At 39.7% G+C, this 14,886-nt stretch overlaps 1 protein-coding gene across 2 annotated transcripts in view; it reads right to left on the minus strand.

Moving 5' to 3' along the window:
• Positions 1-14,869, minus strand: part of PASK (PAS domain containing serine/threonine kinase) — a 43,068-nt gene extending 28,199 nt beyond the window's left edge. Inside the window, exons 1-6 of one of the 2 annotated variants that reach the window (XM_081956580.1) lie at positions 14,739-14,869; positions 6,056-6,266; positions 5,275-5,510; positions 2,761-2,931; positions 842-982; positions 175-309 (exon numbers count right to left, since the gene is read on the minus strand). In XM_081956580.1, coding sequence (XP_081812706.1) covers positions 175-309; positions 842-982; positions 2,761-2,931; positions 5,275-5,510; positions 6,056-6,221 — 849 coding nt within the window. In that variant the 5' untranslated portion in view covers positions 6,222-6,266; positions 14,739-14,869. Of the gene's footprint in view, positions 1-174; positions 310-841; positions 983-2,760; positions 2,932-5,274; positions 5,511-6,055; positions 6,267-6,725; positions 6,855-14,738 lie in introns of those variants that run through there. The other variant, XM_081956581.1, reaches the window with a different exon arrangement.
• Between the last annotated feature and the right edge of the window lie 17 nt (positions 14,870-14,886).

The following is a 14,886-nucleotide window of genomic DNA, read 5'->3' on the forward strand; positions in this document are numbered from 1 at the left end:
AAGTTACTAAAATTTTCACTGATAAAGACTAGAAAATAAAGAGTAAAGGTTTCAAATTACTATCATATAGTTGACGTTAACCCCAAACATTGTTTTATGTAAAAATCATTCATTCATTCGTTTGTTTGTTCCTTTGTTCAAGGCAATAATTGTCTGTAATAAACTTAATGGTACCTTTGGAATTTTTTTCCCAGGTGCAGGAAGTTGGATAGAAGGTATCAAATCTTGTATGTAGTGACCAACCACATCTTCTGATGATGAATATCCATGAAGGTGAGCAAAAAGGGGGTCACAAGAAGTAATCTCTCCCTTAATATGAGAGTTCAACGTAATTTGTATTACAAATGCTAGACATTCAGTTCTAAAGCAATAGTTTTATAGCAGTATTAAAGTGACCAAACACAATATTGTTGGCTCTTCATTTAAGGAATAGAGCCTTGAAATACTACTTTAGGACAGATGAACCTCTACAATAGTTCTATATTATATTCCTGCTAATTTCTATACTAATTTTACTTAAAATATTTACATCATGCCTTTCTATGAGAGGGCAACAATAACATTTAAAGAAATAAGTCTCATTTACCTCCATGAATCATAGACTATTTATTACAGCTACTTCACATCAATAAAGATCAAGATATTGTACAGCTATCAAATAATTTATTTAAAGAATTTCAGTTCCTCTTGTATTATTTCAGGATCAGTGGTTCTTGTGTAAATTATAAGAGAACACAAGCAAGCACATTCCTATTTCTTTTCTTTGATAAAGTTGGCTAACGTGAGGTTTGACATCCATGTTTCTGTAATTTCCATTCCATTATTTTGCTGGTTTACTCACATTACTTTTGAAGGAAACGGAAGCAGAGAGTCTTTCCACAGGTTCCAAAACAACAACACAGTACTGACTGCAATGTCCTTTAATTTTTCTGGTCCATATAGTGACAGGGATCTTTTCATTATTCTGGGAAATGGCATCTACCTAGTGATAAAATACATGTTAGCTTTCTAAATTGCAGGTTTAGAAAGGCAGCCTTTAAACATTGTCTTTTAGAATTTATTTCTATACTTCATCCGTTTTTAATGTTAATGAAGATATGCATGATATTTGTAGATATGAACTTTCACTAATTATATAGAAATTATTCTACCAAATTTTATCAAAATAGTTTTATTTCCAGATGACTGTACCATAATGAATTTTGCATATAAAATTTTGCCATGATTATTCAAGATTTCAGAAGCTTGAGTTAGGATATTTATATTCTGTAGATGATTTAAGACACATCCCGCAAGGAATTTTATCAAAATTTTACATATTTGAATAGCAGTTTTTGAATAGTTTAAGTTAATGATTCTCAACTTTTTCTTCACCACAGAACCCCTTTAAATATATTTTGTGGCCATGGAATATGGCTACAGACCCCCAAGACTTAACTTAAGATTTGTATCATAAAAACTATTCAAGCCTTCACAGACTCCCTGTGATATTGCGATCCCTCAGGGGTCCATGGAGCTGTTTTAAGTTAAAGATGCATAGATTCTTAATAATTCTCACTACAAATCTACAAACTATAATCAATGATATTATCCCACTTCAAATTTATCACAGAAGCAAGTATAGTGTAAATTAAGTCAGGTACAAGCAGTAACAATATAGAATCTTCAGATTAGATCTTTGTTTAAAGGTCAAAAATAAATGTATAGAATCCAGGGAGTTTTATTTCTGAGTTAATTTGTGCAGGATGAACGGGATTGAATATTTTAGGCATGTTAGTTGGCATAAAATAAGGCAAAAATTTCCAGATTGATCAATTTCTATTCTTACTGCATATAGTACCCTAGTCAGGAAGAGTAATTCCCCTAACTGTGGAAAGGTTATGCAACAAAAATGTTCTTCAGATGCCACAAGAATTTTTATTGGTTTTGTAGAACACAGTTCATAGTCTATATTTCTGAGTAAGCAAATGTATCTCTATGTGTATGTGAACTTCTAAATAAAATAGCCAGTTTTTCAACTAGCATGGTAGCACTATCTTTAAAAGCAATTTGGTCTCCTAAAGAATAACTACCGGTGGGAAATTTAGTGAAGTGCAGTAAAACAGAACAAACCAATTTGTCTGATTAATTGTCATCAGTAGAAAAGGATTTAAAAGGTTTGATTTTCTTATGAACCAGTCATGCTTCTTTATCATAAAGGAGTACATTATTTAAAAACAATTATTCAGTATAGCTAATTCTGAGGCTAGGATATATATTTTTTAATAGCCTAGATGAGTATTAATCACAAATAGACATATGTCCTCTTGAATTAGACTACTTATGCTGTGGTAATAATAATAAAAAAATCAATATCATATTTCATGTACATACACTGTACATGATCTTCTATGTATATTTAAGTACATTCAGATTTTTCTAGCATTGCAGAAATATTAAACCAAAGCACATTATCTTACTACATGTCATATATATATGACATGTGTATGTATATGTATGTATGTATGTATGTATGTATGTATGTATGTATGTATGTATATATATGCAGGTCTTGGCATAATCAGGTCTTTTCCTGTGTAAGATTGAGAGTATCTTGGCGATGTTTCGACGAGGTCCCGTCGCCACCTTTAGGCTGGTGCCAGGAAGATGGTGAGTGGGACCTCGTCAAAACGTCGCCAAGATACTCTCAATCTTACACAGGAAAGAAATACTGATAAGCATATTTCGGCTGTAAAATACTTAATCAGAGAAATCACACACCACTGTTCCTGGAATTACTGGTCCATGTTCTTCAAGATCAGCGTATCCTTCTTTCAGAGCTTCCACAATATCCCAGTTGGATTTTGAAATCATTTCAGATAATTTCCGCCCAATCATTTCCTGGGTACTATATCCAAGAATCTTGCAGGCTTTATCATTTGCAACTAGAATCTAAAAAAGAACAAGAAACATTTTCTTCTGGTGAACTTTGAAGCTAAGCAAAGTTGGGTTTTCTTCATATTAGGGTAGGAGATCTCCAAGAAATACGGATACAGTACATTAATTTTATTAAGGCAAAACTATTCCAGAAGCAAATAGTAGCAAATTATTTCCAATTATTTTGTGAAGCAAATTAAATAGAATCAAATTTGAATTGAAGATTTCTTGACTTGATTCTATAGCAAGTGATGGGCACAAATAAAAAGCTAGTGTCCTGGGATTGAATTCCAATGTGCTCTAATAGTACACAAGTATTCTAATATATATTTATTCAAAAATAACACTAATTGATGTGATATTAAATAAATCATTAGCATGTGTAATAGTTTTTTAAATTAAAACCATGTTTTAATTTAGCTTGTTGTGTGAACCTTATTTTAGTTTATGATTTGTTTAGGTCACGGTCCAGTGTTTCAGGTGAATTGGTCTGAATTAATCATGGTTAACTATAACATGAACATAACCTTAATAGTTTGTAGATTGAGCACAAGACATATCATGAGATGAACTTCAGTAAGTATTGCTTTATCATTTACATCTGTGTTCACATATCACTCTAAAACTGGCTTCTTTATTGAACTAATCATAATTGGCTGCATACACTAAGCCCAAATCAATTGTGTAGCATAATATGTGAATCAAGTCACAGAGGTTTTAGCCTACTCTATTCTGCTCTATTTATTTATAAAGATAAAAAATCAGTACTCATTAATTTATCATTGCAGTTTTGTTTACAAACATGTCTTCATTAGGTACTACAAGCTTAAATAATCAGCAAATGCTAACAAATGAGTAATCAGACAACTGCAATTTTATGGGTGTTAAAACCAGGCAGTAGCATCTTGGTAAAAATACTTAATTGGCCCTTAACAATAAAGTGGCATGCCAAGTACAGTTATTAACAAAGTAAAACTAGCCCCATTTTGGTTTCAATTTTCCTACAAAGCTAGTTATAGCTTTGGCACAAATTACTCCAAAATACCTATTATTAAAGGAATAAAAAGTGACATGGAGCCTATTCCATTTTCAAAACAGATTTGTAACAGATTCCCTGTTCCAAAAGTAAATGTTAATATATAAAATCTTCTGTAGCTGTGCTTTTTCAAAGAAACTTTTTAATGATTGCAGTTAATATTGATGGGAGGAAATCCTTAATCCTTGTATATCAGAAATCTGTAAGATTAACAGTGTTCTTTGGGAAGTATGAAATAAGATCTAAGGCTTTCTGCCTCTAATTATACATTCTACAGTATAATTAAATCAGTATTGTACAACGAAACCATAAAAGATGTGTTTTTGTTTTAATCTTTTCCCACAAATTTTATCCCTAATAAAATTTGTGAATTATTCAAAGGTTTGTGATACAGTATATTCTGTAAATACAAGAGAATTTCATATCTATTGAACCTCTATATACTGTATTTTTTGGAGTATAAGACGCACTGGAATATAAGATGCACCAAGGTTTTGAAGAGGCAAATTTTAAAAAAAGTAGGTAGATAGGTAGAGGGATAGAGCGGGAAAGAAAGAGAGAGAAATACAGTAGGTAGGGAGAGAGAGAGAGAGTAGGTAGGTAGATGGGGGGGAGAGAGAAATGCAGTAGATAGGTAGGGAGAGAGAGAGGGTAGGTAGGTAGATAGAGGGAGAGAGGGAGAAATACAGTAAGTAGGTAGGGAGAAAGTAGGTAGATACGTAGGTGTATTTTTCCATGTGCTGGAGAAGGAAATTGCTGACAATCTGCAGCACCTAAGACTTTGTTTCTGCTGGCACAGCACTTGATCAATGTAATTCTCATCAATCAATTAAAGAGCTTTCCGAAAGGGAAAAAAGATTTGCATTCTGCAAATCTCCCAAAAAAAGGCCCGTTTTTTGCAAAAACGGGGCCATTTTTTTTTAAAGGCATGAATAGCCTTCGGGGGGCTTGCAGAGTGCACCTGGGGGTAGGGGGGCAAAAACAAGCAAAAAACAGCCCGTTTTTGTCAAAAAAATTGCATGCATAGCCTTATGGAGGCTTATAGAGTGCTCCTGGGGGCAGGGGGGGGGCAAAATTGAGCATGCTCATTTCTGCCCTCCCCAGCTCCCAGGAGCTCTCTGAAAGCCTCCATAAGGCTATGCAAGGCCATTTTGGTGAAGGGGTGGGGCTTCGGGAGGCAGAAAATGCTGTATTGTGTATAAGACACACCCAGATTTTCAGCCTCTTTTGAGGAAAAAAGGTGTGTCCTATACTCAAAAAAATATGGTATACACCAGTGGCATGCTATGGGAATGCCAATGTTATGCAAATCCATTTAGTACCTCAGTTGTTCGAATATCCACAGTGAAGATGGCCTTGTTTGGGTTACGGATACTACTTGACAGTGCCTGAATGGATTCTCCCCAAGTCAGTGCATTTAAGAGAGAACAAGAAGAAGTGCTACATATGGAACAACAAAGGGAAGCAGTTTCCAAGTGATCCCAAGAGCTATGAAGTTTGCCAGTACAGATATTTCGGGCAGCTAATGAAGACAGGCAGTAGGAATTCCATCCATTTTCTAAGAACAAAAGGAAAAAGAAGCATAGATGCACACATACTAGAATTAAAGACAACCAGACAATTTTGCAAAGTACCAACAACTTATTGAAGACAAAATTACAGAAAAACATTGTTCAGACATACTAGGTAAAAATAGTATAGTTATCACCTTAAACAAACAAAAATAACAGGACTGTCAAAAAGCACTATCAGCATATCTGTGATTTTAAGTTTTTTGCTTGTTTGTTTATTTATATTTCCTATTTCTAAACTGCCTATCTCCTTCAGATCAATTTACACGCAATTTCTTATATTCTCTAGTTTCCATTCCTTTGAAATGCTTTAGACAAGACATTTACTGCTTAATTGAACTGTAGCAACTATTCATGGAGATTTAGAAGGAATCCAAAAGTTTTCTATTTATAAGCCTTCAGTCTTTTCCCATCCATTCTGTTATTTTCTTTCTCCAGAAAATCTGCTAAGAAAGAATATCTTCTTGTTAAATAGTTACTGTTCTCTTTTATTAACAATTGCTTTATATTCCTTGTTAAGCAAGCTAATCACCTGACAAAGATGTTTTTTTCTTACACAGCCTTGAAAGCCAACTCTTCCTTTTCTTATTTGTCCAGGGAAAAGATTTGCTCAGTTCTTCACAGATCCCAGGATCAGTCACAGAGGCAGAGGGGCATGAAATGATTTCTTTAGAAGTGACAAACTCCTTATCTGTCATGCTTGTAGGTGAACTACAGGAAGTTCTTCACAGAAACTGCAGGCTCTGAAACAAAACAACATGTTATATCTAAAACTTGATATATTCTTTCAAATCAGGTTCTGATATATTTATAAAATATTTATTTTATATTTATAAAAAAGGAGACAACTAGTAGAATTGAATTGCCAAATAGCAAGCAAATATGGTGCTTCTGACACCTCTTTGCAGGAAAAGTAAATGAGAAAAATAGTAAATGCAGCAGAATACAAATCCACAGGAAGAGAAGAATTAAGATATGCCTGAAAATATCACTCATTGGGGGCTTTATAATAACAGAGGAGAAAGAAAGCATGTGTTCAGGTTAATTCCAACAGCACAAAATTCATTAGTAAATTGGTATTCATTTTCTAAGCATCCCACCCAGGAATGCCTAAGGGCAATGGCCTCAAAGATAGTTATAATCTGAAAGAGACGAGAATGGCAGAGGAAATGCATTTGGCATCTCAACTAGTTTCTACTAACCTGACAGTAGCGAAGACCCGGAGGAGCAATTGGACACCTTCCGTCAAGAAAACACTAACAGAAATGGAGCTGCTTTGAGTCTTTGAGTTGCAACATGTGGTTTGTCACACCACGAGGCTCCACAAGCGCAGAGGATGGCAAGGTGCCTTTTGTTATGGCTGTGGGGGCTGCTTAAACTAAGGAGGATTAGATCGCTACACATATGCTCAGAGGATGCCTTTCATTCTATCGCACGAGATTTTCTTTGATGCAAAAAACAACCCATAAAGGTGTCCGCCCCCCTCCCCTCCGGAGTCATCAGAACGCCTCTCCTCCTACGGAATAACTTACCCAACTGTCTGCCCGAGGGGAGAAGTGTTCAGTCCGAGCCAAGTAGGCGGGGAATGACTACGTAGTCGCTTCAGGAGCCAAGCAACGCGACGGAACGAGAAGCCGACAGTTCGATAACCCAACCAGTTCTGAGGGGTGGCGTTTCCCCGACGTTCAAAGACAAAAAGATCCCGCGCAAACTGTTGCTAGGGACGCGCCGAGCAGGTTCTGTTCCGTAGAACGCAGAGGAAACTCGTCCATTCAGATCTTCCCCGCTGGTTTCATCTCTTTCCCAAAAAGGAGGGCTGTGTTTCTAACTCTCCGTATAGGGTTTATTTTTAATCTATTACAGCATAAATAACAATCGTGGAATTTTATAGTCTAAAAATATAGCTTAAACTATTGTGGATCTTTATCCACTTTCTCTAATAAAATTAAGATTTTTCCCCCTAAGAACCATACCGTACTTCTCAAAACATTATAACATAGATTTTCTAGCCTTTCTAATAAATACTCCAGATATAATTAAGAATTTTTCACTAGGATTTTTCTTCCAATAATAAATATTTTAAAAGAGCAAAAGCATCCATTAAAAAAAGGGGGGAAGTCAAACTCATCTCTTAGTGATTTTATGAGCACATGATACAACTTGCTTGGTAAAAATAATAGGCAGGTAGTTTGTCATTATCTTTCTCTAGGATGTCGCGTCCGTCCCCCCCCCTCCCAATTTAGTCAACATTTCTATACCTGATTATCTTTCGCTTGAATACACACTAAGCCAGCACTGCTTGGTTCTGAACTCAAGACAAATGAGTAAAATACTATCAATTTCCAAATTATGTTGTGTGTGTATATGTTTATTTCTCTTCTGTCATGTTGTCATCATACTCTTAAGTAATAATAAGCTTCCAAAAAATGCTGGCATATAAAATTCTGGGAGACACTTCCAGAAAATGATAATTGAACCAAATATTTACTATGAGGCTGCTTTATGTGTCTGTTAACCAAGTACTGACTCATACTAGAACTGTTGCAAAGATTCATTAATATTATTTTTTTAACCCATTCGTAATTATTTAAGTCTTCAGAGGAATTAACTTTTGAACGTATGGCTATTTTTAATTTCTATTCTTTTTTTTCCCTTTTTTGCATAGAAAATAATATATTTTAAAGTATTGAAAAGCAAACAAATTTAAATATATATAAAAATAAGATACAGGGTTGTCACACACTTCCAACGTTTATTTTTAAGTATTCAAACATACCATAGTGTTCATAAATGGATTGTTTGATTAAACTCAAAAGCAGCATACTTTAGATTTCCAACAATGTTTACATCATCTATTCAAATGGGTTTTTTTATAGAATAGAGGGGTGTTTTTCCATTGCTTTCTCCTGTGTAATAGGAAACAATGCCTTTGCTGTTGTCACTCAAGTATTCATTTGTTTCAAGCATTTTCCAGTATTTTTGTTGCCCTCTTGCTGAGCAGCTAGGATGGTTTTCATCTCTGCTGGGAATACATCTTTGTAGTAAACACTTCCATCGTTGTTCATCATCCTTGCTACAATGTACAACTTCCTTGCTACAATGAGCAGCACAACAAGGCTGAAGGACAGATCATCCTGGAGAAAATCTCTCTCTGTTGTTGTGATGAGTCCCACCAACTTGATGACACATAATCGTCATTAGTCAATAAGGGTTCAACTCCCATTTTCTACCATATTGGAAACCTCTTATCCCAACCTTTACCGTATGTATTTCAAAACAGTTCTTTTCCATTCACACTCCAACCAAAATCCCCCTTCAAATGGAGCTAGCTCAGTCATAAAGGCTAATTTGTAAGCTTCCATCACACGTATCTGTCATATCAAACTGTCATATCAAAGGAAAATACAATTATTGGGTTTTAAGTTCCTTTCTATATGATAAAATTAACTCCAAGATGATTTGCCTTCTACAGCATGCAGAAAAACAGTTGTATTTATTAGCTTTTCACCAGGCAGTACAGATTAACCACTAGTTTCATACATCACGTTAATTCATTATGTGGTCACTTTGATTTTTGCTTAGTATGTTATGTGTTAGATATTAGCAACTGTTATAATGGTTTCCACCAAGGTCCTCTGTTCCGGTGGGAACAGAGATTCAATCTCATTGGTCGAAGGGTCTGACAGCTCCCTATAAAGGGGCTGCAGTCAGACTGAACTTTTGCTGGATTATAGATAGTTGTTCTGTTACAATAAAGAGCTGTTGTTGCCTAAGCCTGAGTGCGCCTTTCCTTTACGCAATTTAACACTGACAACAAAGGTGGGATTGGAAGGCAACTAGGCGAACCAAAAAGAGCGTAGCAATCCAGCAAGTAAATCCAGCCCAGAGCGCAGCACGGCATCAAGCAGCCATTTTTGAGCGGCAGATTCAAAACGCTCTCAGAACACAAGATGGTCATGCACGCCCTACTGACTCTGTATGACCCAGTCACCGAACACTAGGAATCATACATGCTGAGGTTCGAATGCTTCCTCGAAGCCAACGACCTCCTGGGCCTTTCTGAAGGCCACAAGAAGAACATGTTCCTGGGTTATTGTGAACGGGAAGTGTTCAAGACAGCCAAATATCTATCCGAGCCAACGCCAGTCCAATCAGTCGCTTGGTAAGACACTGAGGGCACACTACGCTCCCAAACAGTCTAAGCATGTCCGCCAGCATGAATTTAATATTCGCAATCAAAAGGAAGGTGAATCTATCAACGAGTATGTTGCGGCGCTAAGAAAGGCCGCAGTGTACTGCGAGTTCAGAGACCTAGACGAACTCATACTCGACCGCATCATATGCGGTGTGTGGGACATTAATTTACAGAGGAGATTACTTGCCAAGTCTAATCTCACTCTACAAATTGCCTTGGACGAAGCCAGGGCATCTGAATCTGCCGTTAAGTCTACAGAAACCCTGCAGCGCCAAAGCACTCCACAAGGCGCACGGAAGAGCGCAAGCGTACATCACGAGGGCTCAGAAAGAAAATGACAGCTGTCACATGCGCAGTGACCGCACCAAGCCGGTGCACAAGTTCGAACCACATTTTCCGCCTTGCACAAGCTGCGGAGGAGACCATGCCAGATCGTTTTGCCGTTTCTGCCACGCCATCTGCCATCACTGCGAGCGAAAGGAGCACATCGCCAAGGTTTGCAGAAGCGAGCACTCCACGACAACCTGGAAGCCCAGAAGCCAACCTAACCACCAGCAAAGGCCCAACCAAGGGGCATGGCAGCCGCCACCACGGCGTTCAGAAGGCAATACCAGAGTCACCTACCACACCTCAATCGGCAAAGTCCGCACAAGACGGCCCAAAAAGCTGAAAGTCACAGTCCTCATCGAGGGCTCTCCATGCGAGATGGAGATCGACACTGGGTCATCATTTATCATGCTGTGGTCTACACTCAAGCAGGCTATCCCTAGCCTGAAGAAGCAGCATCTATGCGTTCCTGACATTCGCCTTTGCAACTAACAGGGGAACCAAGTCCCCATCATGGGCCAGAGCACCTTCCGGGTGAAATTCAAAAACTTCAGCGGCCAGCTTCCAGTGACGGTGGTCAGCGGTGACCTGCAGAGCCTCCTGGGGCTTGACTGGTTCAAAGCCCTGGGCCTAGAAGTGACCGGTATCAACATCTTAAAAGACGAGAGCGCCGAAGAATTCTTTAAGGAGTTTGAGGACGTCTTCGGCACCAGTCTAAGTAAGTATCTGGGGACCCCAATCTCTTTTAATTTGGACCCTAACGTAGCCCCCATCAGGCTAAAACCCAGGAGAGTACCTTTTGCTCTCTGCCTAAATTTGATCTGGAAATTGACAAGCTCATAGGCCAGGGAATCCTAGAGCCGGTAGGTCACGCACGGTGGGAGACCCCTATAGTGACACCTGTCAAATCTGACGGGTCGGTCCGTATCTGCGCGGACTACAAGTGCACAATCAATAAAGTGTTACAACAAAGCGCTTATCCTGTACCCATTGTACAGCATTTACTGCATTATTTAGGCCCCAGCAAAGTATTTGCTAAATTAGACATGGCGCAGGCATACCAACAATTGCCTGTAGATGGAGCCACAGTAGAAGCCCAAACCATTGTGATGCACAGGGATGCATTCAAATGTAACCGCCTGCAATTTGGAGTTAGTATAGCCCCTGGACTGTTCTAAAGCATCATGGAACGGCTTTTGCAGGGGATTCCAGGAGTCGTCCCCTATTTTGACGACATCTTGGTATCAGCTGCAAATAAGGCGCAACTATTCAAACGTTTGAGAACTGTTTTGACCAGAATTAGAGACAAAGGCCTCCGTCTCAAAAAAGAAAAATGCCAAATTAACGTGCCAAGGGTTGAATTCCTAGGGTACCTCATCGATGGCTCTGGGATTCACCCGACCACTAAAAAAATAAAAGCAATCCAGGACGCCCCTACACATCGCAATCAGACCAAGCTGCAGGCATTCCTCGGGCTCCTTAATTTCTACAGCATCTTTCTTAAACAGAAAGCCACCGTTGCTGAGCCCTTACATCATCTACTAGCAAAAAACACAAAGTGGTCCAGGGGCAGAGCCAAAGCAGCTGCATTTGCCGCAATGAAGAGACTACTGTCAGCAGACACATTCCTGGTCCAGTACAGCCAGACCCTGCCACTTGTTTTAACTTGCGACGCTTCCCCATTTGGCGTCAGAGCCAAGGACAGAGCTGAGGACTACTGCATGCCCAATGGAACCGAGGCACCCATAGCCTATTACTCAAGGACCTTGTCCACTGCTGAGCGGAACTACAGCCAGCTGGACCGTGAGGCTTTGGCTGCAGTGGCCGGTATAAAAAAGGTTCCATGAGTACCTCTACGGCCGTGATTTTGAACTCATCACGGACCACAAACTGCTACTGGACTTGCTGGCTGGGACCGGCCTACTCCTGTTTCTTTGTTGCCGCGAATGACCAGATGGACTATTTTCCTTGCAACCTATACCTATCGCCTCGTCCATCGACCAGGCTCAAACTTGGGGCATGATGACGCTTTGAGTCACTGCACACTGCCTAAACTTCTTGCAGACCCTACCCCCGAGATGCCAGTCCTTCTCATTGACTGCTTAGAGACTGGTCCTGTCTCGTCTAGCCCGCCACTCTGCAAGAGACTCCACGATCAAACAAGTTTTGAACTGGGTGTGGAGGGGGTGGCCCAAGGGGCCTGTTGGATCTGAATTCAAAATGTATTATTGTAAAAGAGATGAAATGGCTGTTATTAATGGCTGTTTGCTGTGGGGGGCCGGGTTGTTGTTCCACCCAAACTGCGTGTTGCAGTATTAGAGGCTTTACACGTAGGGCATCCTGGAATTGTCAAGATGAAGTCTTTGGCTAGGAGTTGTGTGTGGTGGCCTAACATGGACAAGGAGATAGAAGAATGGGTGGCTACCTGCACACCGTGCCAGGAGTCCCTACCAGCTCCTCCAGAGGTGCCCGCTAAGGAGTGGGAGCGACCTCAAGCACCATGGTCTAGGGTGCACATAGACTTCGCTGGCCCAGTTCATGGCCAGACATTCATGGTAGTTGTGTACGCCTACTCGAAATGGCTAGAGGTAGTCCTCATGACCTCTACCATGGCAGAAGCGGTCATCAAGGTACTACGGATACTTTTTTCCACTCACAGCCTGCCTAATGTCTTGGTCTCTGACAACGGGCCCCAATTCAGGGCCATGCAATTCGAGACCTACTTAGCAGCACAGGGAATCAGACATGCCCTGGTCGCTCCATTCCATCCGGCCTCCAATGGTCAGGCCCTATCCAGGATGGGCGCGGGAGATTGGCAAACATGGGTTGACCATTTCCTCCTAATTCAGCACATCACGCCAAGTGCTACCACAGAGAGAAGCCCTTCCGAGCTTCTCATGGGTTGCCGACTAAGGTCTCACTTAGACCAGTTGCACCCAAACTATTCTGCCACATCGCCCCCTGACTCAACAAGCAAAATTTGGAATTTTACGATAGGGGATTCAGTTTACGCCCACAGCTACGCTGGGGGAACTCTGTGGATTCCTGTCAGTGATAGGCATCACCGGGCCTCGCTCTTACCTTTTAGAGCTCAAGGACAGTCGGAATTGGAGAAGGCACATTGACCAACTCCGTGGCCGCCTCTCCAACTTCTCTCTTAGACAACCAGAGGTAACTCCTGCAAGAGTTAGCCAAAGCCCTACCCAAAAGGAGCAAAAAGTCACTCCTTCCACAGACAGCTCAAGCCCGAAGGTACCGCGGCACTTATCTGGTTGTGTTGCAGGCCCGCAGTGAGCTCTGAGTGAACCGGCTCTAGAAGCTCCAGCTTCACCTTCTAGGTGAAAGGTTCCAGGAGCTTCCACCAGGCGAAACTGCAGAGCCAACAGGTCCGTCCAACCTGTCCGAAGAACACCCTCCAACTGAACTGCGCAGGCTTGGCAAAGCCAGCAAAAAGCCCGCCTACCTGCGTGACTACATCATGAGTCGGTTAATTCCATCTAAGAGGGGAGGGGTGTTAGATATTAGCAACTGTTATAATGGTTTCCACCAAGGTCCTCTGTTCCGGTGGGAACAGAGATTCAATCTCATTGGTCGAAGGGTCTGACAGCTCCCTATAAAAGGGCTGCTGTCAGACTGAACCTTCGCTGGATTGTACATAGTTGTTCTGTTACAATAAAGAGCTGTTGTTGCCTAAGCCTGAGTGTGCCTTTCCTTTACCCAATCTAATATTATGCAAATTTTACTTAGCCAATTGTGACTTAGTACAAAACATGAAACTAATCATAATGTGTAGACTAGAGAAAGAGATTTCTTGCTAAAAACATAAGACACAAGTCAGGCTCAAGTTCCAGTAACTAGATGATCACGAGCGTGATTTTTATGCTGTGGTGTTTTGCAGTTGCGTTCTTCCAGGTTTTTATTTTATTTCTTACTTCTAGTGTATGGATTACTTGTCGATTATTTATCCAGATCTAAGTATCAGTCACTGTTTAGCACCCGCCTCCCCAAAAAAGCAAATTACAAATGTCATTGTCACTTTTGAAAAACTAATTGTTAAGGCTTGACAGGAAGGGGACAGAGAAATTCATTTTAACTTTTTCAAAATGATTGATATAACATATCTTAAAAAATGTTACAGTACATTGCTTAGATGTAAGTTAGGATTTTTTTCTGTCATCACAATATCTGTGACATTAATATAAATAGTTAGCACTGTAGCAATGATAAATTATATTGATTATTCATGTACTGCATGAGATACTATTTTTTAAGTCTCAGAATGTATTAGTTGCTGGGGAACAGCAGTCACAAAGGTTTATTTTCCTGTTGTGCAGAGGATTGCTTGGAAGCATGCTGTATCTAGTGGTCTTCCACTAGATACAGCATAATTCTTTTAATATATTTAAATAACATTTATTTATTTATTTTATTTATTTATTGGAATTTGTCAAACGAGAAGAAGACTAAGAGAATAAAAATACAATGACAGGGACGATAGGCATATTAGTGCTCTTATGCAGGCCGCCTTATTATTTAGAAGACAGTGCAAAAAGAATATTTTTAATTATATTATAGACAAAACCCAGTTATCTGGCAAAGGAAAGGGAAACAGCAGCTTTCCACCACAGCAGTCAAAGGATGGATAAGACACTAAGGTACAGCCTTTTCCCCTATCGTTCTATTTTATTATTACCTGTCTTTTTTTCTGTCTACTGGTTATCTCAGTTAATTTCCAATTAAATGGCGAGAAGGGCAGTACATCGATACCGCTACTAGAAACGCCAAGCAAACAGGAGTTACGACCACGACACCCACACAATAACAGACACAAACACACACAC

The sequence above is a fragment of the Natrix helvetica genome, assembly GCF_964273705.1.
Source record: "Natrix helvetica genome assembly, chromosome: 5".
Taxonomy (NCBI): domain Eukaryota; kingdom Metazoa; phylum Chordata; class Lepidosauria; order Squamata; family Natricidae; genus Natrix; species Natrix helvetica.